At 35.2% G+C, this 23103-nt stretch overlaps 3 protein-coding genes and 1 non-coding gene across 5 annotated transcripts; 1 reads left to right on the forward strand and 3 right to left on the reverse strand.

Moving 5' to 3' along the window:
• The first annotated feature begins 2403 nt into the window (after positions 1-2403).
• LOC132598564 (boron transporter 4-like) lies at positions 2404-7223 on the forward strand. Its single transcript, XM_060311518.1, has 13 exons — positions 2404-2630; positions 2761-2843; positions 2945-3137; positions 3234-3372; positions 3869-4034; positions 4233-4399; positions 4817-4990; positions 5096-5191; positions 5303-5419; positions 5617-5942; positions 6270-6549; positions 6641-6778; positions 6952-7223. The coding sequence occupies exons 1-13, from the start codon at positions 2521-2523 to the stop codon at positions 6982-6984; spliced, it is 2022 nt and encodes a 673-aa protein (XP_060167501.1). The 5' UTR covers positions 2404-2520; the 3' UTR covers positions 6985-7223.
• On the reverse strand, positions 7136-11057 carry LOC132598587 (protein DUF642 L-GALACTONO-1,4-LACTONE-RESPONSIVE GENE 2-like). Its single transcript, XM_060311550.1, has 3 exons — positions 10925-11057; positions 8950-9462; positions 7136-7924 (listed from the first exon to the last, which is right to left on the reverse strand). Exons 1-3 carry the CDS (start codon positions 10992-10994, stop codon positions 7389-7391), a joined length of 1119 nt encoding a protein of 372 aa, XP_060167533.1. The 5' UTR covers positions 10995-11057; the 3' UTR covers positions 7136-7388.
• Positions 11058-11595: 538 nt separating this feature from the next.
• On the reverse strand, positions 11596-11703 carry LOC132618579 (U6 spliceosomal RNA). Its single transcript, XR_009574195.1, has one exon. It is a non-coding gene; the product is annotated as a U6 spliceosomal RNA (small nuclear RNA).
• A 4234-nt stretch (positions 11704-15937) lies between these two features.
• LOC132598606 (cytochrome c1-1, heme protein, mitochondrial) lies at positions 15938-22757 on the reverse strand. Of its 2 annotated transcripts, none has more exons than XM_060311579.1 (9): positions 22558-22757; positions 22452-22484; positions 22271-22356; positions 17903-18090; positions 17249-17528; positions 17110-17181; positions 16751-16867; positions 16600-16665; positions 15938-16283 (listed from the first exon to the last, which is right to left on the reverse strand). In XM_060311579.1, exons 1-9 carry the CDS (start codon positions 22574-22576, stop codon positions 16167-16169), a joined length of 978 nt encoding a protein of 325 aa, XP_060167562.1. In that variant the 5' UTR covers positions 22577-22757; the 3' UTR covers positions 15938-16166. The 2 variants fall into 2 exon arrangements, with proteins under 2 accessions (XP_060167562.1, XP_060167570.1); XM_060311587.1 differs by having other exon boundaries at positions 22573-22756.
• Between the last annotated feature and the right edge of the window lie 346 nt (positions 22758-23103).

A 23103-nucleotide genomic window follows, 5' to 3' on the forward strand; every position in this document is an offset into this window, starting at 1 on the left:
TAAATAGCAAGCTGTCCACCATCTTTAAACACCAGAGAAAAAAAATTATAGAGAGCAAGGTATTCCATAAACTGTAAGAAAATAGTTTGTGAAGAAAAATAAAGTGTGAGGGATATTGTAGTGAGGTGGGAAAAATCAAAAGAGTGTTTTTTTCTTTTTGAGTGTGTAGTGGTCTTTGGAGTATTTATACTTGTGACTACACAGTGTAAAATTTCTTACTATAGTGATATCAGCTGCTCCTCTTGGCCGTGGCAGAAGGGTTTTCACGTAAAATCTTGGTGTCATTATTGCTTCATTTAATTCTTGCTGATTTAATCATAACTTAGTGTTACGCGTTTATCACTAATACCGTGAATATTATTTTTGCGAGTCTATTTTATTCCCAACAATTATAACATGAACATCAGAATCATATGTTATATTTTCGCGTTTTGCTCCATTTGTCACGCTCCCTCTTGAGAATATTTCATTTGTAAGGTCCTTTTGAGTATTATCAAGATGAATATTCTCAATTCAAATTAGGAATGTAATTATTTCTTTCTTCATATTTTTGTGAACTTGGTCATCTGTTGCATAACACAATTATAATAGCCCTTCAACATACGACTAATACCATGAAGTTAAATGCTGATAATAAAGTCGTAGATACTAGGAGGCCGATTTTACCCCGTGCAAGTTGCTTGACATAAAGGAAGCAAGATTCAAAGCAGACCAAAACAGGAAGCAATTGAGAAGCTTAGTTTTAGGGTAAATTACCTAAAAACACTCCTATATAATGACTAACCTGTATATATCACTTCTGCAATTTGAACTCGTGATATAAAATAATATTTGAACTTCTTTGCCACTTTATAAAATGAATTCCATGCTAAGGAAATTCAAACATCACGTGGGGTTAGGTAGTGGATAGTTTTCCGGGGGGGGGGGGGGGGGGGGGCGGGGGAAGTGAAAATTTAGCAATTGGAATATACAAATGATAATTCTATGAACACGTATGCTCATTTGACCAAACTTTCGTTATTTGCTTTTCTTAAAATGACGTCTTGTCAAAAAGTACTTGGGAGAGCTGCAATTTATGTTTAGTCAAAACATTTTAAAAAGTTTTTATCAATACAAGAAATATAATTTATTTTGATCAATATTTCATTTTTGTTGAGCGTTAAATTACCCACAATAAAAGGATACACGAAGATTTACTTCCGATTAATAATATTTCATTCTAATATTTCCATAAAGAATAGTCCAGTCCAGACTGTCTCGTTCTGTTTTCCTGCCTTTGTCGATAAATGAAAGTTGAATACATGAACTAGTGAAAGTAATTATGTTCGCACATAATAACCTTAAGAATTTCTTGCACATAGTCTTGTTTTTCAATTTTGGTTGGCAGCATAAAACCGAGTTCTCTAATATTCCAACTTAATTGGCCAAAAACCTTCATGCATTTTGACCTTAAAAAATCCCCATCCCTCCTTTGTTTCCAGCTAACCCTCAATTCTACTTTTGACAAAAGAGATTGGAGACTAAGTTTACGTTAATTAGTTATATAGATAAATACTTACCCACATCGAGTTCTCTAATATTACACAAGTACTGGGCACTTGTTCGTAACTTGACATTGGTAATTTTTTTTTTTTTCCTTTTGACATTGCTACTGAATTCCAAATAATATTCCACACTAGTTGGGTTTTATTCCACCAAAATCCACTTTTTTTTTTTTATTTTTTTTTTTATTTTTTTAAATTTCATTCAGTATTACTACTTGTACGTATTATAAGTCTACTCACCAAGACTTTCCTAAGGCGTGTGATCGAAAGGAAAAGTAGGAGAAGTAGCAAGCACGCCATCTGCTTAGAATACTTTTCCACCTACTACATAGTTAACTTATAGAGTACTAATTTATAAAAATTAAAGAAAAAGAAAAGAAGCAGCAAATTAATACTACATAGCTTTGGGAAAAAAAAAGTCAGTCAGTTTAAGAGTAGCAATATTAGCTACAAAAACGCATATTCCCTGAAATTTCAAACACGTCTATTTAAATAAGCACATGGTCTTTGTGCTTCGTCTCTTAGGGTATTTTGTTTATATTGTTAAACCATTTCCATTTGTCCACTTCTTTTGATAAGTCAATTGAGACTGCAATACATATATTCTATTCCCATATAAACCCCGACCTGGTACAACTTGACTAGTACTTCTTGTTAGGTGTAATTTTCGTATGGACCTACAAAGAAGCAGCTACCTACGAGCGACAAAATCTTCCTATTTTTTTTTTTATTATTTATTTTCAGAAAAAGCGACTACTGTGTTTGCCAATGACCAGTAATTCTATGAGTCATCACTGAGAAGTTAGGGCTGAAAGACAACTCAACTCAAGTCCACAATATATAGTAGGAGTATGTCTTTATTAATTTCCTAGTGAGATTGTACACTTCGATTTTTTTAACAGTATTGCATGTTGAATAGTAAAATACTTTTGTATCATATAACATACTCATCAATATTCCTTGATGATCAGCAGAGATGATGAAGAGTACTCTCAAAACTCCATTCAGAGGCATTGTCGATGATTTTAGAGGAAGAGCACCTTGCTACAAGCACGATTGGCTTGCTGGACTTACATCTGGAATATCGTAACTATACTATCCTTTTCAGAGGGATAATATTGTTTTCAGAAATTTTCTGAAAACAATATTGAACATATTCCTTGTTTCTTTTTTCTTTTTTCTTATCTAACTGATGCTTCTTTTGAACATATATCAGGATATTGGCTCCAACTACTTACATATTTTTTGCATCTGCTCTTCCAGTGATAGCCTTTGGAGAACAATTGAGCAGAGATACAGGTTTTTTTTTCTGTTTTTTTTCTTCATATTTCAACTTTATTACATTACTAGAAAATTAATGAATACTAATATACTATGGATTTATTTTGCATCTAAATTAGATGGGAGCGTGAGCACTGTGGAAACTTTAGTTTCAACAGCTATATGTGGTATAATACACTCCATATTCGGTGGGCAGCCTCTTTTAATATTAGGAGTTGCAGAACCAACTATTATTATGTACACTTATATGTACAAATTTGCCAAAGGAAGAGAAGATTTGGGACAGACCCTTTACTTGGCTTGGGCTGGATGGTATGTTAATTAAAATCATCTGTGTTTTACATTTTCAGATATATACTTAAAGTATTTGTGTTGAGATGAGAAATTATTTTCATAATGATTCTGCAGGGTTTGTGTGTGGACGGCACTTATGTTGTTTCTTTTAGCAATATTTAATGCCTGCAACATTATCAATCGATTTACAAGGATAGCTGGGGAGACATTTGGGATGCTCATTTCTGTGCTTTTTATACAAGAGGCAATTAAGGTAACTGCAAGAAGAAACAGGTGGTCTTCTTAAAAATTATACAGCTCTTGGTAATATTGATATACTACGTAGTATGAAGTCTTGACTTAGGATGTCAAATTTAGTCCACCAACGTGTATAACCCTTCCAATCCATTCACATTTAAGCGAAATGGTCTGGGCATGTATTCATTGCGGGTCGATTTGAGCATAACACAAGTTAGCCCATCTAAAAGTTTGGGGCCAATTTGGGCGCCGTATGTAGCCCATGATCCATAAGGAGGCTAATAAGACATAGAAAAATGTTTTTGGGTTTTGTTGGGTTATTATATTGGATCATGATTCATTGTTTAGCTTAAATCGTCCAACAATCTTGATCCAAACAGATTTGGACGGATTATGAACCAAACAGTTTTTTGGTTTAATAAGTTTTAACCCCTTCAAATTTAGTCCAAGTCGCTTATTTGACACCCTTTTATAACTTAACTTGAGGTTGCATTTTTAATGTGGATTTGTAGGGGTTAGTAAGCGAGTTCAAAGTTCCCAAAGCTGAGGACCCAAATTTAGAGAAATATCAATTCCAATGGCTCTATACAAACGGCTTACTTGGAGTTATATTTTCCTTGGGCCTTCTCTACACATCATTGAAAAGCAGAAAAGCAAGGTCATGGTGGTATGGAACAGGTATATGAATTGTGATGTAACATTAATTAGTAATATCATACAGTAGCTTTTCTTAAGAGTTTAACTTTATAGGTTAAATTATAGTGATAGTGCAAAATTTCTTTACACATCAATGTACATAATATAAATTCTTTTTCACGAAGTTGCATGTATATATTGTGTGGTGACTAATAGTACTTTCTTTTCCTATTAAATCAGGTTGGTTCAGAAGCTTTATTGCTGATTATGGTGTTCCATTAATGGTCCTTGTTTGGTCAGCACTCTCATATAGTGTGCCAAGTAAAGTGCCATCTGGAGTTCCCAGAAGGCTCTTTAGTCCCCTTCCTTGGGAATCTGCATCTTCACACCACTGGACTGTAATTAAGGTGTGTTAATTGTGAACGGATCGATGGATTAATTTTCTAATGCCTGATGGTTATTGAAAAATCTTGAATGGAAGCAGCCATTGATATTTATGTTGGCATAAAATGAGGCCCTTCTTTGCTCCTTGCATGAATGCAGGATCCTTCTTACACGGGGCTGCCTTTTTTTATAGAAAAAATCTTGAAATTCGTGGAATCAGTCATTGATGTTTATGTTAGGATAGGATGCGACCTTTCTCTTATCCTGCGTGAACGCAAAATACTTCGTATACCAGGCTGCCCTTTTTTATTATAAAATCTTGAAATTTTTGGAATTAGCCACTGATGTTTGTGTCAACATGAACGCAGGATGCTTCATGCACGAAGCTGCCTTATTTATTGAATAATCTTGAAATTGAACACATGATATCTCAATTGCAGGACATGGGGAAGGTTCCTCCAACATACATCTTTGCTGCCTTAATTCCAGCTCTAATGATAGCTGGACTTTATTTCTTTGATCACACTGTTGCTTCACAAATGGCACAACAAAAGGAATTCAATCTTAAGAATCCTTGTGCTTATCATCATGACATCTTGCTCTTGGGATTTATGGTATCTAGCTATTCATCTATAGCTGATTTCTTTTATTGTTTTCCATTTTTCATCACTGGTGTAATAAATCAAGATTATCTAATTACACGAATGGTATCTCCTTAGACTTTGCTTTGTGGTTTGATTGGAGTTCCTCCTTCAAATGGTGTCTTGCCACAGTCCCCTATGCATACAAAGAGTTTGGCTGTTCTCAGGAGACAGGTAATTACCAATTAGCATACTAGAAACTCTAATAACTACTTGTTATATATGCTAGTGATTTTGTGGATGCTACTCATTCGAATCCTGAAAACTTTCTGCAATGTGAACCAGCTGATTCGGAGGAAGATGGTCAAAAGTGCCAAGGAGAGTATAAAGCGAAAGGCTAGTAATTCCGAAATTTATGGCAATATGCAAACAGTTTTTGTAGAGATTGATAGTTCTGCTGATGTAAGTCTCTTCTAAGTTTACTTTTTGTTGCTTATCTTGGCATTGGTTTTGCGAAAATATATCAATTTTAAGCTTATTTGTTCAAAGGATTATTCATTCACTTGTTAAATGATGTTGTAGTCCGTGGTGGTGCACATCTTACTTCATGCCGGTGAATATTGAGCTTTGTAAAATGAATGGTTTGTGTCCTATTGCAGACAACAGTAGCTAAAGAGTTGGAACACTTGAAGGAGGCAGTAATGAAAAGTACTGAAAATGATAATGAGGGAAATGCAGAGTTCGCATTTGATCCTGAGAAACACATAGATGTCTACTTGCCTGTCCGAGTGAATGAGCAAAGAGTGAGCAATCTATTACAGTCGCTACTAGTAGCAGCGTCAGTTTGTGCTATGCCAGTGATAAAGAAGATACCAACCTCAGTTCTTTGGGGATATTTCGCCTATATGGCTATTGACAGCCTGCCTGGAAATCAACTCTGGGAAAGAATATTGCTTCTCTTCATCACTCCTGGGAGGAGATTTAAGTAAGTCCACCTGGTAATTCACCAATAATGTTTTAAGTACTTCAAAAAATAATGAAGTACTTTTTGATGCCATACATATATGAAAAAGATCTAAGTTGTTTATACACTGATAGTATAAAGAAATTTTATGATTTAACTTTTTAAAAAGCAAGTTCTCATTCTGTCTCCTAGAGTACTATATCAGACTTGATATGAAAAGTTACTTGATGGCGTTAAAAACTTATGCATTGGTAGTGCACAGAACTTAAACTCGTAGGTAAACATGAGCATTGCTGCATATACGAATCCTATTATTTCTTCAACTGATTTGAGTTACCATGTTGACAGGGTCCTTGAAGGGGTGCATGCATCTTTTGTGGAGTCGGTCCCATTCAGATACATTGCAATTTTCACAGTTTTCCAATTTATGTACTTATTATTATGCTTTGGAGTCACTTGGATCCCCATAGCTGGCATTCTCTTTCCCTTGCCATTTTTTCTCCTTTTAAGCATAAGACAACATCTACTACCCAAGATTTTCCAGCCTCATCATTTGAGAGAGCTAGATGCAGCTGAGTATGAGGAAATTCCTGGTGTCCCTCAACGTTTGCGCAGCTTCTCTTCTAAGGTATTCCAAAAGTTCAATGTCTGCTAAATTGTTGATTCTCTTTTCAAGTTTATCAAATTATGAAATGTCAAATACTACTTGTTTTTATTAGGAAAAGGAAGCACCTCCTTATGGAGCTGAGCAAGGTGAAGTAGACATTTGTGGTGCTGAGATATTAGATGAACTTACAACCAGAAGAGGGGAATTCAAGATCAGGAGCAAGAGCTTTAACGATGATAAACGCCCACAGGTATCTTGAGTCACTTTAGCCTATAGTTGGAGACCATATAAGTTATTGACCCTTCAAAACAGAAGTGCACAGAGTTGGTAAAATTGAGAAAACACCTATCTAAAGCATTGCCATTTGCATAAATTTGCCTGGAGACTTTGAAGTATAGCACAGTTGGCATTCTACTTTTTCAGGTTCATGCAACAACAGAGAATTTGAGTAGTTGATCAGCTGGGGAGAGTCAAGGAGACAGAGACCAAAAGTAGTCTTGAATATTTTTCTCACTAAGACTAATCCTGGAATTTTTGCTCATGTACACTTTTTCAAATGGAAATCAACAGGGAAAATACCAACACTGAATGGATTTAGTTCAATATATGAAGGAACACATAATATGTTGAACCAAGAAGGTTCTTTCATTTGATTATTCGAAAATTTGTATAAATACATGTAAAATACAACAATACATCATTTTTTTTTAACTCTCTTGCTTGTATGACATGAAAAAGAAAAAAGAAAAGAGCAACACATCAACTATAGTACGTATTACAAGGAATATCATATCAGCATTCTGTCATGCATAAAACATAAACTGAATCAACAATTATCAGACTTAAATAATTAAAAGGATCTATGGACGGTGGGGATTGCGAACTCCAACCAATCTCACATCATCGACCACAGGACCACACAACGAGCCCGAATTATCACTCTTCATATGATAATACGTGCTCAAAAACCTCACTCTAGTACGTGGTGCAATCGCCGTGAACCTAAGTCTAGCCCTTTTGAATCCACCTTTACCTTTAGATTCATAAGGAAATTGCCTAGTAATTTTCCCTGCAAATGCCTCAACAAGCATGGATCCTTCACAAGAATTGCTAGCATCTCCAATAGAGAAAATTAAATCATATACTTTTCCTGGTCTAGTCCTCACTACTTGTGCTATGGCACTCTCTCTTCCAGCCACGAGCTCGACTGCTCGCTTGCCCTCCGGCACGTGGAAGTGTTCGGAGTCGATGTATTTGACTGCCTTGAGAGATTCAATCATCCATCCCAGCAATGGAGAGTGATCATCTTCAATGTTTGGAGGGATTAGAACGCCCCATGTTGTGTTAGGGAAAATGTATGGACCTACCTCAAAGTTTCCATTCTTCAACATGTTGTCTGCATGCATCGATTATATATCATCAATATGAATTAGTAATTTGACACATTATAGCCAAAGTATAAATTCCATCTTAAAAAAAAAAAAAAAAAAAAAAAAACTTGAGACTACTCTATATCAAAATCCTAGTATTAAATATAGGCACATGTCATGTACTCATTCAATTTTAAAATTATTGCTCACATAAGCCAACTGTAAGTAAATTGTTTATGATAAAAGTAAAAGGATTTGAATTATATGTACTAGCAGAGTAAAGAACTTTTATGCTATTAGTGTAATTTAATTGAATATATCAAATTAGCAGGTTATTATTCTATTTTCTGATTATTATATGTGACTTGCTAAGAAAAGTATACCGATTCGTATATGTCAACTTAACCTGATAATTTGAAAAACTCAATACATTATAAGTACACAAAAATTTAAACTCAAAAGTAAATTCTTCCCATTCGATGCAATTTAACATATGGTAAAATATTTTTCTAATAGGCTCCTGACTCCACTGGTTATGAAATATTAACTTAGTTACTTTTAAAGTAACTTAATGGTACAAATCCATATATTATCAGTGTATTAATTAAAATTATATCCACTTGAAAAAGAAGATAAGAAGTAAGTAACTAGTTATAACCCGATCCGATTTTAATCCTTTTGGGAATTTCAAAGGGACGCCAACTCAAGTTCAAGCCAAAAATGGAGCAAATCAATTACAGCCAACTACTTCCTACGTCTCAAATTATTTGTCGTGATCTTTAGCAATAGTTGTCTCAAATTATTTATTAATTTAAAAATTCAAAACAAAATTAATTATTTTTTTCTTTTTACCCTTAGTAGTAATTGTTCTTGAAGACTACAAACACCTCAAGGTGACACATAAATAGAATAAATATTCAGTAAAGAGAAATTACATATTAAGACATAAATAAAAGTAAAATAATTAAAAGCCCTTTCTAATTAAAATTTCTATAAAGGCCGATAAAAGAGAATCAGGATAAATAATTTGATACGAAGTTGGGACACTAACCTGCACGTCTTTTGGGAGTTTTCAAAGCCTTAAGAGCAACGAAATCAATAAGTGGGCCACAAGCCGGGTCCTTCTCCACAGCTGGATTATGTATCACAACATCAATCACGTTAGCCTCTGCCAAAAAACCCCACGAATACGAATCCCATCCTTCAGAACTATACATAGTCTGTAGTGGCAACATTCCCCAATCATTGGGCTCAGAATTAGGTGAAACTGACACATTCAGTTTCTCTTCTTGGGCACAAGTCCTAGCAAATACAAAAGAGATCGAATAGAACACTCCTTTTGTGACTTTCACTTTGGTTTTAATGGATGCGTCTTCACCTAGCCTAACAGCGTAATCTCCTTGTGGTACTGGAAGAAGCATGTCACCTTGTGTTTGGCCTGATTTAATGTATTCGACGTAACCTGATATTTCCCAGTTGGGTATTGCGTGACGGTTCACTACTTTTGTTCCTTTCATTTCTGATGGCTTTGGACCTAGCTCGAAGTTGCCGTTTGGCAATATTCCTGATCATTCAAACAAAAAAAAAGAATTATTGAAGGGTTAAAGAATTGCTACAACAATGATCTTCACAGAGAAAGAACGTCAAATTGTAAACAAACTTTGAGAAGGAAATAATTTGATTACTAGTAAAACTAGAAACTAATTTTAGTTAGAGTATAAGTAGGATTCAACTTTCCTTAATTTTAATTACTCTAGTGTAAATTACAATTTCATTTTGTTTAATAAAAGGTAAACATATTTACTTAAAAAGTTACTGCATTAAGTGTAAAAAAAAAATGATACACTGACGGTGCGCAAAACTTAAACTCATCAAACTATGATTTAAGTTAGAATTTAAGTTGTTAGTGTAAAGAAGAATATTACACTATCAGGTTACTCAAAAGATATTTACAGGTAAAGTGATTTATAACCTTGAAAATGACAATTTTAATAAACGTCATGAAGATTTTTTACACCGTTAGTGAAGTTTAATCTGTAATACTAGGTTAGTTATCATTTTTACCAGTTTACAAATTCTTATAATAAAATTTATTTGCAATACCTTTTAATTGATATAATTAATTTTATAAATATTCTTTAAATTATTGTCCGAACATAGGTCTTCAATTCAACCAATTATTATAGAAATTTATCCTCAAAAAGCCTTCAATCTAACCACTAGGGTAGATCTGCATCAACTCGATGGATACATCTAATTTACATGGATTTAGCAAACTAGTCTTTTATTAGGCCGGGAAAAAGAACATGTACATGTTGGCTGCCATCATAACTATCACAATTCACATATTCCCTTCAGTAATCACATGCATGAATAAAGCAAGTCCTTTCTTTCTTCCTTATTTATATCGCATTGCTTGTGGGGAAAAAATTGGAAATAAGCCGGTGTTGAGCAAAAGGATAATAGCCTAGCAATTATTTTTATTTGGTACAATCAATTGTGGGGTATAGAATGTCATATACTAAATTGGTGCCGCGAGATCGGAGACAAGGCTAGATCATCCTATCACTTAAATGAATTATTATTATTATTATTATTATTTAGGCTATAATTAGTTAATTAGGATGGATTAAGGAAAGTTGCATGGTACATATGTCTTGTAGCTAGTACATAACTGGAGAATGATGTTAATCTTAACAAGTGGAAACTTGACGATTTTACAATTTTACTAATTTCCTCCTGCTCATTTCAGCACTCCTAGTAAACTACTATAGTTTGTGGTTTGCACACAAGTAGCATTCATTTTTTACTAATTTATTCTTTTTCGTTTATATCATGATGAATATACCAAACGCTATAGCATGCATGACGAATACAACTATCAGAAAATGACTTCATAATATAAATCATAAGAAGTTAAATTTTAATATTATCAAATATCAATGCAGTACTAAATGAAACATAATCACACATACTGCCCAGAATTGAAAACAAAAACCGAAAATGGATAGTAATTAAAAACTTACCATCCTTTTGTGATGAAGCAACATGGATGGTGGCACAGAGCAGCACCAATAATATGGCTGCCTTCTTCATTTTTATGAATTAGAGACACTGAAGAGTGTGTGTATGTGTGTGCTGAAATTCAGAAACGTTCAACCGGCTTTTATGAGTTTCTGTTTATGAATTTGCCCCAAGGTGAGAAGTAAATTACAAAAACTGCCACTATTTCTCTTTCCTAGTTGTGACAACGCAGCAAAAGGTGCACGTGCATTCCTCGTGCCGAGGGGACAAAGATTTGGAAAAACCTAATTAAATGCTAAAATAATTACTACTACTAGTATCCTACTATCCTGTAGTAAATAAACCAAAACGACATCGCCTAATTAGTCATTCTCCTCGGCCAGAGTCGGGTCAAGATTCGAAGACCATGTTCATACACATGGAATTTTTTTTAGTTAAGTCGAATTATTGTCAAATCGTCTTTAACTCTTTTGTTTTGAGCATTCTAAATTTTAGCATATGATCTTCTTCCTTCTCATCCACAAAGTCTCAGGTACCATGGATTATAGTCAACGAAAAGGTCGTATATGGTAAAGGTTTTTGACCAGTGGCCGAGTGGCGTGTGCACATGTTCCACGTACTAACAAACTGTAGCTCAGCCTCCGTATAACCTTGTCATCTCATTGAGTCATTCCGCTTTTTGGACCATTTCTCGATTAGTTTTGTGCCTTCCATCGTTGCACAGGGACCATGCTAATCTTTTATGTATCGTTTCAATTTTATCGGATGTTCCCGAAGGACCGAGTCATTCCGCTTTTGCTTCTTTTTACATATTCTCACGTCTCATATTATCTTTATCTGATAATTAGAATATGAAAAGGATAAATATAAAAAAGAGTTATGGTTAAAAACACACATAAACGATCATTTTTTCCCCCGAATTTCACACTTAAACTATAACTTGTTTCCTTTTCTTGCTTGAACTATCACCATCTATATATATTAAAACACACTTCAAAGCTGAGGCCAACTATTATCTATTCCATTTTCCTTCTTAAACTATCACCATCTATTCAACTAGGTGTGTTGTAACGCATAGATGGTGATAGTTCAGATAGATGAAGGGAACAATTGATATTTTAGGCGTGAAACTGACGAAACAATGATTGTTAATGTGTGCTTTTGACGACCATTATCTCTTAAAGAAAATAACATTAATACTTTTGAATTTTCTCTGTTTTTAATTAAGGAGAATCTATTAGTTATGGCTCCATTAACAATTAGAAATATTAATATGAAAACATGGAAATAAATTGATTTTAAGAATATTGGAATTACTGAAGGAATTTTGCTCTCTCCTTCTCATGATTTTTGTCTGAAACACTTTGATTGGGATGAAATTTTAAAAAATAACAAGATTTTTGAATTTGTGATTTTGAATACATAGATAATTATTTTTATAGTATATTTTTCTTGCGTACAGACAAAAAAAGAAAAATGTATAATATAAATTAAGACAAAGGAAGTAATTTATAAAGCTTTGTGGTGATGATCCAAAAAGAGTTTGATTTACCACCGACGGAAGCTCAAATATGTTATACCTGCCATAGGGCACATGGTTCTGGCAGGATAATGTTGGGTGGTTGTACTCCAAGCTGATTTATAGTTATCCTCAAGAAATGACGATGTTGCAAAAACAACCATAAAATCAGACTATTAAAACCAAACATACCAATGGATTGTGAAAACAGAGGAACGTGATATAGTAGGAAATTGGGAATATAAGACATTCAAGATCTGGTACTGAAAGCATTCCCATGTGAAACTCAGTGCATCCTTAATTTATTTGTCTTTCCTGTCTTTTTCAGTGAAAGAGTTTTGGCAGCTCCGTATTGGTCGGCAATAATTCGAAAATGTTTAATGAGGAGGGCATGTGCAATTAGTGAATGGTGCAATTAGGTGTCACTGCTGCTATAACAGCATGCATGTGTACAATGTAAGTAATTATCCATCTTAATTAGTATGGTACGGGTGTGGGATGTAGGGTCAGATTTGGGGTAATTAATTTCTACCACTTCAACTTAAATTCATTACTTCCAATTCGAACGATATATGTATAATTATGGTAACATTCGGTCATTTATCATCCCAGTACAAGTTGAGGTATAAATTATGTAAAGTGGTTCACAGGTTATAAATTTTGTAGCTTCATTTATTTTTAAGGTATTACGTTCAGATTCTAAACAGGAGGCTTTAAAAGAAAAGGGAGAGAGCAAATATTGCTAAACGGGCTGCAAGATCAGTTGGAAGTTATGTTGTGGAAGTGGCTGTGCTTTTCCTCACACGTCATCTTAAGGAAATTTCTATTCATGGTTACGGTAACATAAACAATTATTGTACTCTTTTTTATAATAGTGGAGTCCGAACCAGCTTGCACGCATTTCAATTAATTTTATGTGGTACAGATAGAAAAAAATTATCGAGTGTTTTTGCTCCTGCTGAATTTTGAACCCACTTCATTAACTCCTGGGCCAGACGTACCCTTAGATGCTAAATAAATATTTTACTTTCTATGTCAAATGGTATAAGCCGAAAGTCTTGATTTTTAACATAGAGAAAGTCCATTGTGTCCAATTAGGGGTGTACATGGACCGGGTTGGTTCAGATTTTTTAAACACCAAACCAAACCAATTGCGTCGGGTTTTTAAATTTATACACCAAGCCAAACCAATAAAATTCAGACCTCGGATTTTCTCGGGTTATTCGGTTTTCTCGGGTTTTTCGGGTTTTTTTTTCCGGAATAGTCTTGATACAAAACATATAACTTTTACTTCAAATATTTCGTTAGTCCTAGTAAGGTACAACTATATAATTAAGGTGTTTCTTAAGAAAATAATACAAAATGTGAGAAGAGTGATGACATTGTATTAAAATATTTAACAAAAGCTAATAAAATCGGTTAAAATAAATATTGCTAATTAACAAGCCATAAAGAAAATGACCATAATCTAAAAATATTAAGTCATGCTAAAATAAGTACGACAAATAAGTATTAATTACATGACAGAAAAAAACTTAAGTTATGTATTTTCACTCTCTAAATCAATTATGCAAAACTAAAGAATAGATATCCAACATTATTGTCATTCCTAATGGTAAATTGAATTTCTTTTGTTAGCATTAGTGTTGAGTTGGTTTTGGTTTGGACTTTATTTGAGTTACTAACATCCATATGATATAAAACTTGTTGACGTTCAAAATTCTAAGTTCAAGCTTGAATAATAGATAAAAACCTACGAAAAAATTTAAGAAATATTTATAAATTACATTACAAATAAATATTTTTATGTATAAAATATTTTAAAAATTGAATACATGTAATGTCGGGTTGGTTTGGTTCGGTTTGACTTTTTTTAGTTAAAATCAAATCAAACCAATTATGGTCGGTTTTTTTTTTCAACACCAAACCAAGTCAAACCAAACCACTAGTCGGGTTTTTTTTTCAAGTTGACTCGATTTATCGATTTAGTACGATTTGTCGGTTTACTTTGTACACCCCTATGTCCAATACAATAATACTTATGTTACACCAATGTGCAATGTACGTACTGTTACATAACCAATAAATCTAGTCGTGAAAACCTACAAATGCACACCCACCAAGAGACAGATACACATGCTATCTTTACACACATACTATCTTTAGATCTTTGATGATTGCAATAGGACAATGATCCACTATTATTTTATTGTCATTATTTTAACATTCCATCATATTAGTAGTCATCGCTTTGAGTCTTTAAAAACAAATATTCTAAGAGTTCAAAGTTCATCCAAAACTTATTTTTAAAACTTTACTGTGGCTATTTCTCTATTCGAAGGTTATCACGAATTGAGTCTTAAAATTCGACCAGCTTTACTCTATAGGAAGATATCTTTAGTTGTGGTGTATTTGACCAGCTTTACTATATGGGAAAATGCCTTTATTAGTGGTGTATTCCAGTTTGATCGTCTTTTGTTCAGTTTACATCTTGTCTACATTTATTATGAACAAAACCTTCTCTCGACTTGTGAACTATCAATGTCTCCCACTCCCACGCATGAATTATAATGTGGATTGTTTTCTTCGCTGAATGACTTGTATGATTTTTGTCCAAGTATTTCTGCCTCATTCAATTAGCTTGTAACGTGTGGCTACATAGCCACACATTTTTAGAAAAACGGAACAAAGGAACTTTCAAATAAAATCCAATATCTTTTGGACAGTTTGAGTCAGTAATTCACAGTTTACTTCTTTTGCTCTCTTTTTTGTTTCTTTTCTAAAGGCATGACTTAGTCACCTTGTGAGAGAAAAAGGTATTATAAGTTCGACTGTTGATCAATAACTTGATTAATATTGGCGTTCGATATATGGTACTCCATTCACTTATCTGCTTGAGATTATGGAGTAAACCCAGCAAATATCAGCTTCGCAATGTGGTCACGAGTGCCAAAGTTATGTTATAAGACAGTTTGGTCTTCAGAGTTGGTTTTTTATTTAAATTTCAAAATCAAATAGCATTGAATTTACTTTAGAAGATTTTTTTTAAATTTTTTTGGTAATTTATCATGTTTCAATTTGCCAGTTTCAAATTTACAAGCTAGTATTTCATGCCAAATCTTTTTAAAAAAATATTTCAACAAAGCCACTAGAACATTTTAGGCATTCAAAATTGTTAAGAATTACAAAAGAAAAACCATGTCAATCCACCAACACACACACACACAGAGACACACACACAGATATATATATATATATATATTCCATAACTCTACCAAGACTTGGACATATGGGAGAAATTAACCCAGCATCGCTTTTGCTGAGATTCGAAATTGGTTTCAAGGTTGTCATTCCAGCTCTTCGACTGTTAGGCCGCCCCCTTTGGGCAATCGAGTAAACAACTATAATTTGCTACTAAACATTTTTCAATGGTCAGCCCTCTGGTAGCTTAGAACAAAAAACGGAAGAGCAAGAATGCACAATTAACATCCCCACGTCAGGTTCCAACATAAAGTTCTCGTATAAAAGATGCGAGTACCATAAATAGTTGAGTAGTTATTTATTTACCCTAAAAAAGAATACCTGCAGAGAGACAGTGCCAATGGCACTCTATTGTATAGACTACGTTGTATAACGCTGCAAACTCAAATCATTGGATAAAATGATAGTAATATTATTCTCTAACCCCTTGCACGCTCAGAGTGTACAGAAGGAAATCCTCGAGATCAATTGACAACATCAAGGACCAACTTGCGAGATTTGAGGACAGACCATCTCAAACGACGGTAGTAAGCTGCTTGGAGAAGTGCAAGCGATAAAACAAATATCCATTTGAAACCCATCTGTAAGAATTAAAATATGTCAGTCGGAAATACATATTATGGCACATAGTATGGATGATCAACTGATAATAAGGATCCAACCGGGGTCAAAATGCACACAAATCTGCCACTCAGAATGTGGTAGTAAAACACTAAACTTGGTAATAAGTGGGATAACCTCAGCAAGTTACATTCTTTGAGGCTTCAGCGGCATACAAAGCTACATAAACACTCTTTTTGGAAGAACTTCAATTAAAAAAAAAAAATGGTGCCCACAAACTAATAAACAAAACAGGGATTGATGTAAATGCAGGAAGGGGAAGTTGTTGCAACTTACCAGCTTTCTCTCTTCCATTTCTGGCTCAGCAGCCCATGACAAGAATGAGACAACATCTTTTCCCATCTGTCCAGCGTAAGCATTATAACTTCCGCAGAAATGGTTCAAAACATAAAGCAGATGTACGGGGGGAAAAGGAAAGATATATTACCTGTGCCTCCGTTGCAGGGGTGCCATCCTCATACTCAACAGCACCATCATTAAGCATTTTAGGCATTGCTATAGCTCCACCAGGGAAGTAAGGATTATAGTGAAGTCCTTCTCGAATCTATAATGAGAGTTGAGCAGCAAAATGAATTTTACTGAAATGAAGAATTATTGACAAGTTGGTATCAAAAGACAGACACAAAGCAGGGTCAACCGACTAAATTGGATGTGACAGTACCAATATCTCCTAGCAACATCTTCAGATGCATTCTTTTATATATAACTATTTTAATATACTAGTTCCTCTATTCTAAATAAAAGAAAAACAGTCACAAAGCAAAAGTAGCTTGAGACAGGAATTACCGAGACACCAGCAGGAGGGTTGCGGTAGCCAGTTAGAAGAGCAAAAACATAGTTTTGACCATTATGACGAGCCTGAAAAGTGGAATACATCAGGCAATGTAGATCAAATGTTTGTCAAACCTCAGAAGACAATCAGTACCTTAGTAATTAGACTTAGATCAGGAGGATAGGCTCCTCCATTAGCAAACCTTGCAGCTGCTTCATTTGCGTAAGGTTGAGGGAAACGATCACTCAGCTTCCCAGGGCGAGTAAACATCTCACCTTCATCATTAGGCCCATCAACCACCTCAATTTCTGCTGCCATGGCCTTGGTCTCTTCCTCAGTGTATGCGACACCAACAAGATCACGATATGAAACTAGAGACATTGAGTGGCAAGATGCGCAAACTTGCTGGTAAACCTGGTGACCTCGCCGGATCCTGTATCAAAAAAAGAGGCACACAAGCTAAGTGGCTTTTGATCTTATTTGAAACTTAGTGTAAAATAGCTCTGGAAAACCAAAAGATTCATATTCCTTCTCCAGATGGTAAGAGACTTGAAAAATAAGGCTACGCAGTATGAACACCAACTACACCTATACCTATCACGATACACGGGAAAATACTTGTAAGAACACAGGCTGAAATACTTTTGCTGTGGACAAATATTTCCCATATGATATATAATAACTAAGAGAAGAACTTAATGAACCGCACTTTTTTTTGAGAAGGAACTTAATGAACCACACTACCGATAAAAAGAGAATATAGACTAAGAAACTTTAACAATCATGTAGAAGCACATAAGTACTTACGAAGCATGGTCATACGAACTGAGAATGCCTTCGTGAGGCCAGGGATAGCTGGGACACTCTAGTCCATGCTCTGCCTCATCAGAATATGCAATTGTTGCAAAACTAAGGAGCCCAGACACTCCAGCACCAAAGACTGCAAGTGCTCTGAAAGACTTCGAGCCAGCAGATCCAAGTCCATCCAGGCCATGCTTCAAAATAAACAATAGAAATAGTTTGATCAGCTGAAAATATTCCATGTGCTTTTACTTTTCCTTTGATCAGGCATTCCAAGTGCTTTTATAAGGCATCCAATGCAAAAGTTAATGATTTACCAGACACCAACATAAGCAAAGAATTCTTCTAGGAAAGGAAAATCAAATGAAAAAAAAGGCTAGCTACTTTGAAATATTTTATCATCTCCTGAGCTAGACAGCAAGAGTTTCATCTCTTTGGTGGTGTTATATCATAAAAAAGCCTTTGTTTATCCTCCATTTGCCACAGTAAGCCAACCAACTTCAAACAGTGCATGGAATCAATATCCTTGTAGATGAGGAACTGCTCACATCAAAGATACTACAGCTGTCATCTAAGGCATAAAATATATATTGGCACAGAGCCAAAAGCAAATTCAAGTATATGGCAGCAATTCTAGGGCACATCGCACTTTCTAATTGTTCAGCTTAACAATAGAAAGGAGAATTGAGACATAGCATCTGAGGTTGCATTAATCGAGGATACGTCAGTGGGAATTGTTCTATTTCCAAACTTCACCTTAGATTCTTATAAGAGATTTTCTTGAATGCATTGTTTCTCCTCATATGACTGAGAGATATGATGTTATATGGTAGTGAATGCTGGGCCGCTAAAGTCCAGCATATCCACAAGATAGTGTTGCAGAGATACGGATGCTAAGATGGATGTAAGGTCATACAAGATAAAAAATGATCACATTCACCGGAAGGTGCAAGTAGCATGCATTGAGGATAAAATGCGAAAAAGTCGCTTGAGATGGTTTGGTCATGTCCTGCATTGACCTACATATGCACCAGTCTGGAGGTATGAAACTATGGTGAATGAATGTGTTAAAAGGAGACGGGGTAGACCTAAATTCACTTGGAAAGAAGTTGTCTCAAAAGATCTACAGATCTTTGGTGTCAATGCAAACTTAGCTAAATATAGGGCATAATGGAAGAAAAAGATTCACATAGGTGAATATGTATTAGTGAGAATAGGTTTTAGACTTGTTGTTACTCCCTCTGTCTCGATCCATGAAGGTGTTTGACTGCGTACGGAGTTTAAGAATGAAAGAAAGACTTATAAAGCTTGTGGTCCAAAATAAGTCATAGATACTTGTGTGGCTAGAAATCACCTCATTAAAAGTAAAATGACAAGTTTAAAGTTAATCTGTTACTAAATATAGAAAAATGTCATTATTTTTGGGGCTGACCTAAAAAGAAAGAGTGACAAATAAATTGGGACGGAGGGAGTATTATTATCACTATTTATATATATTTAATTTTTCACTTTTATTTTATTTGGTATGATTATGATATGAATGAGCTTAAGGAAGAATTTGGGATTAACATAGCCGACCTCAACTTGTTTGAGACTGAGGCATAGTTGTTGTTATATGTGATTGAGAGATATGAATAAATATACAACAACAACAACCACCACCCAGTGACATCCCACAACGTGGGGTCTGGAGAGGGTAGAGTGTATACTCCTACCAAGGTAGGACGGCTATTTCCGAAAGACCCTCGGCTCAATAGAAAGCATAAAAAGAGGTCAGATAAGGCCAAGAAATTCAAAGCGATATGAAAATGAAAATAACGAAAGCGACTAAACCCTGATGAAGCAGTTTGCAAAGGGGCAGTAGCTATCACAGATAAAATAAGATAATCAAAGTACGGGAAATAACAGATAGTAGCAGAAATCAAAACACAAGAAATTATATCGCGACAATGCGACTACTAATATGAAAGGATAAACGATACTATCTACTAGCCTTCTACCCTAATCTGAGTCCTCCATACTCTCCTATCTAAGGTATGTCCTCGGTAAGCTGTAACTGCGCCATGTCATGTCTAATCACCTCTCCCCAATACTTCTTCGGCCTACCCCTACCTCTTCTGAAACCATACATGGCCAACCTCTCACACCTCCGCACTGGAGCATCTGTGTCTCTCCTCTTCACATGCCCAAACCATCTCAGTCTCGCTTCCCGCATCTTCTCTTCCACCGAGGCCACTCCCACCTTATCCCGGATAGCCTCATTCCTAATCATGTCACTCCTGGTGTGCCCACACATCCATCTCAACATTCTCATCTCGGCAACTTTCATCTTTTGAACGTGAGCGATCTTAACTGGCCAACACTCCACCTCATACAACATAGTCGGTCTAACCACCACTTTGTAGAACTTGCCCTTAAGTTGTGGTAGCACATTCTTATCACATAGCACTCCGGAAGAGAGCCTCCATTTCATCCACCCTACCCCAATACGATGTGTGACATCATCGTCAATCTCCCCGCTGCCTTGTATAACAGACCCAAGATACTTGAAACTACTTTTCTTATGGATGGCCTGGGTACCAAGTCTCACTTCCACGCCAGCCTCCTGAGGTGCTTCACAGAACTTGCACTCCAAGTACTCTGTCTTGGTCCTACTCAGCTTGAACCCTTTAGACTCCAGAGTCTGTCTCCAACCCTCCGGCTTAGCGTTAACTCCGCTACGAGTCCAACCCTCCGGCTTAGCGTTAACTCCGCTATGAGTCTCGTCGATCAGGACTATGTCATCCGCGAAAAGCATACACCATGGCACCTCACCTTGAATTTGTCGCGTCAATCCATCCATCACCAAGGCAAATAAAAACGGACTAAGAGCTGATCCTTAATGCAACCCCATCACAACTGGGAAGTGCTATGTGAAATAAGATAATCAAGTTTCTTCTGTTTCATGTCGGGTATTGAATGAAGTCAAGAAGCTTCAGATCAGATGCTTCATATTGAAGCTTAAGAAGTGAGCAAGGCGATCAGACATAGATTGACTGACACTACCTTGGAAATGCGGTAGTGGAGTAGCTGTCACAGTGGAAAAGGCTGACGACATAAACCTTGTTGGATATTGGTGACAGGTTCAGTAAAAACCCATGAATTGTGCTTTACCATTTTTGAAATTAAAGCAAGGGCTATTCAGTAGATATTGATACCGAAATGAAGTATCTCACCTCAAATACACTGGCATTCTATTAGAGGGTTTTGCACTCTTTGGATTTCAAAATGGAACCTGAATTGTTTGTAGAATAATGGACAAAATGATCTCAACTGCCTAAGCAATTGACCTTATGTTCTATGAAAAGTAGTATTGTATTATATGACTGCCAGGTAAAGCAGCCAGCTCATTTTGACCTGGAATTAAGCCCTTGCGCATCATGATCACATGGTGAATTCATATGCTAAAAGGAAAAGGGAGAGAGAATGAAGGAAAACAAAGCCAAAACTCCTATAGAACAATCTTGGAAGGTAACTTATTCCTGTCCAGAGTTTTATATGAACACTTGTGAACACCTCTATCTCAGAACCAGGCCTAAATAGTAAAAAGAAACTATTGAAGGAAAAGTTCCTCTGCACAAACTCATTAGATTGTTCAGTATCCTCCTAAATTGGAAATAGAACGCCTGTCATATTAACAAGGTCAGAAAAGCATGATGGATGGTATAAGTTACACAATACCACCTTGTCAAAAAAGGGAAACGATCAACATAAACACTTCTCTCCTATCTTTGGCACGAAGCGTTTAGTTATTATCAATTGTGAAGCATTAATAATTTCAATCACAACGAAGGAGATGTTGTACTGTATGTAGCATTAATTAGGTACAGTTGTCTAAATTCAAATATCATTATGGTGGCAGTCTGCAGATAGAATTAATTGGAGCCAATTCTATTCCTCCTATGAACCTGCTTCATGCTGAAGCTATTTTGTACTTCTTCCATTTCATTTTCTATAGCAATCTTTCCATTTTCTGATGCCACAAAATGGAAACATTCCATATATATTCAATTTAACAACTTCCAACTATTCAATTTTTAAACTCTAACGAGACGTTTTAGCGATCAAATTAACTTTTCAACTATCACTAAATATCCCCTTCCACTATCACTAATGTAATATAAAAGTCAAATTTACTTTTTAACTCCGTATCCAGTCAAACGTTGTCGCATAAAACAGGACAGAGAAGATATCAAATAATATCTAAGTTTTAAGCAAACTAGCATAAAATCACCCAAAGCTTCAAATCAGAAAAACAGAGTTTTATAGTTCATCAATGGAACATATCCACAACAAATTTGCTCCTGCAAATAACAATATCCTATAAATTGATACCTTAAGTGCATCATTTCCACTGGAAAACTTCGATTCATTCCTGTGGCTAGCTGTTCTCGCAATAAACCGATTGATTCTCCCAAATCCTGAATTTATTAAAAAAAGAAGAAAGTTTCTAATTTCACACAGGAAAACAAATGATTATGATATCGTAATAGATGCTGAGAGTTGAAGCTGATACCGTCAAATCCTATTCTGATCTTCTTCCCTAAACCTGTAAAAGGTGACAAGATTTAGCTCATTATTTCATTAGCATAAATGAAATCCAAATCGAGATTAGGATTTACAGAAAATAATATTACTCATGATTTCACAGAGAGTACGTTGTGCAGAAGAACGTAACGTATGCTATGACTGCACTGTTGGAGATGATTTTGCTCATAGACTTTTGAGAATGAAGGGTCAGAAATCCATCCAGTCTTCAAGTCGGGCCGCCTGATTTCGGGTCAAATTCGGGGTTGCTATTGCCTCGCCCTGTGGTTTAATGGAGTATATGCTGTTATTCGTAATTTCGGGTTTAATATTATTAATTAAAAAAAAGTTAAATATGTTACGAAATCAAACAACAACTATAACAACATTGTAATCTTATAAGTGGGGTCTATATAAAGAGTAGAGTATACACATTTTATCCCTACTTTCGAAAGTAGAAAGGTTGTTTCTGATAGATCATCAGTTTTATAAAATTAAACTAAAAGAATAATGATATTGAAACATGTAGACAAGATTTGTGGAGAGAAGATTTTATATATATATATATATATATATATATATATATATATATATATTCTCCAAATGTTCTTCCAAGTATAAGGCTTAATACCCAGATGGAC

The sequence above is a fragment of the Lycium barbarum genome, chromosome 1, assembly GCF_019175385.1.
Source record: "Lycium barbarum isolate Lr01 chromosome 1, ASM1917538v2, whole genome shotgun sequence".
NCBI lineage: Eukaryota > Viridiplantae > Streptophyta > Magnoliopsida > Solanales > Solanaceae > Lycium > Lycium barbarum.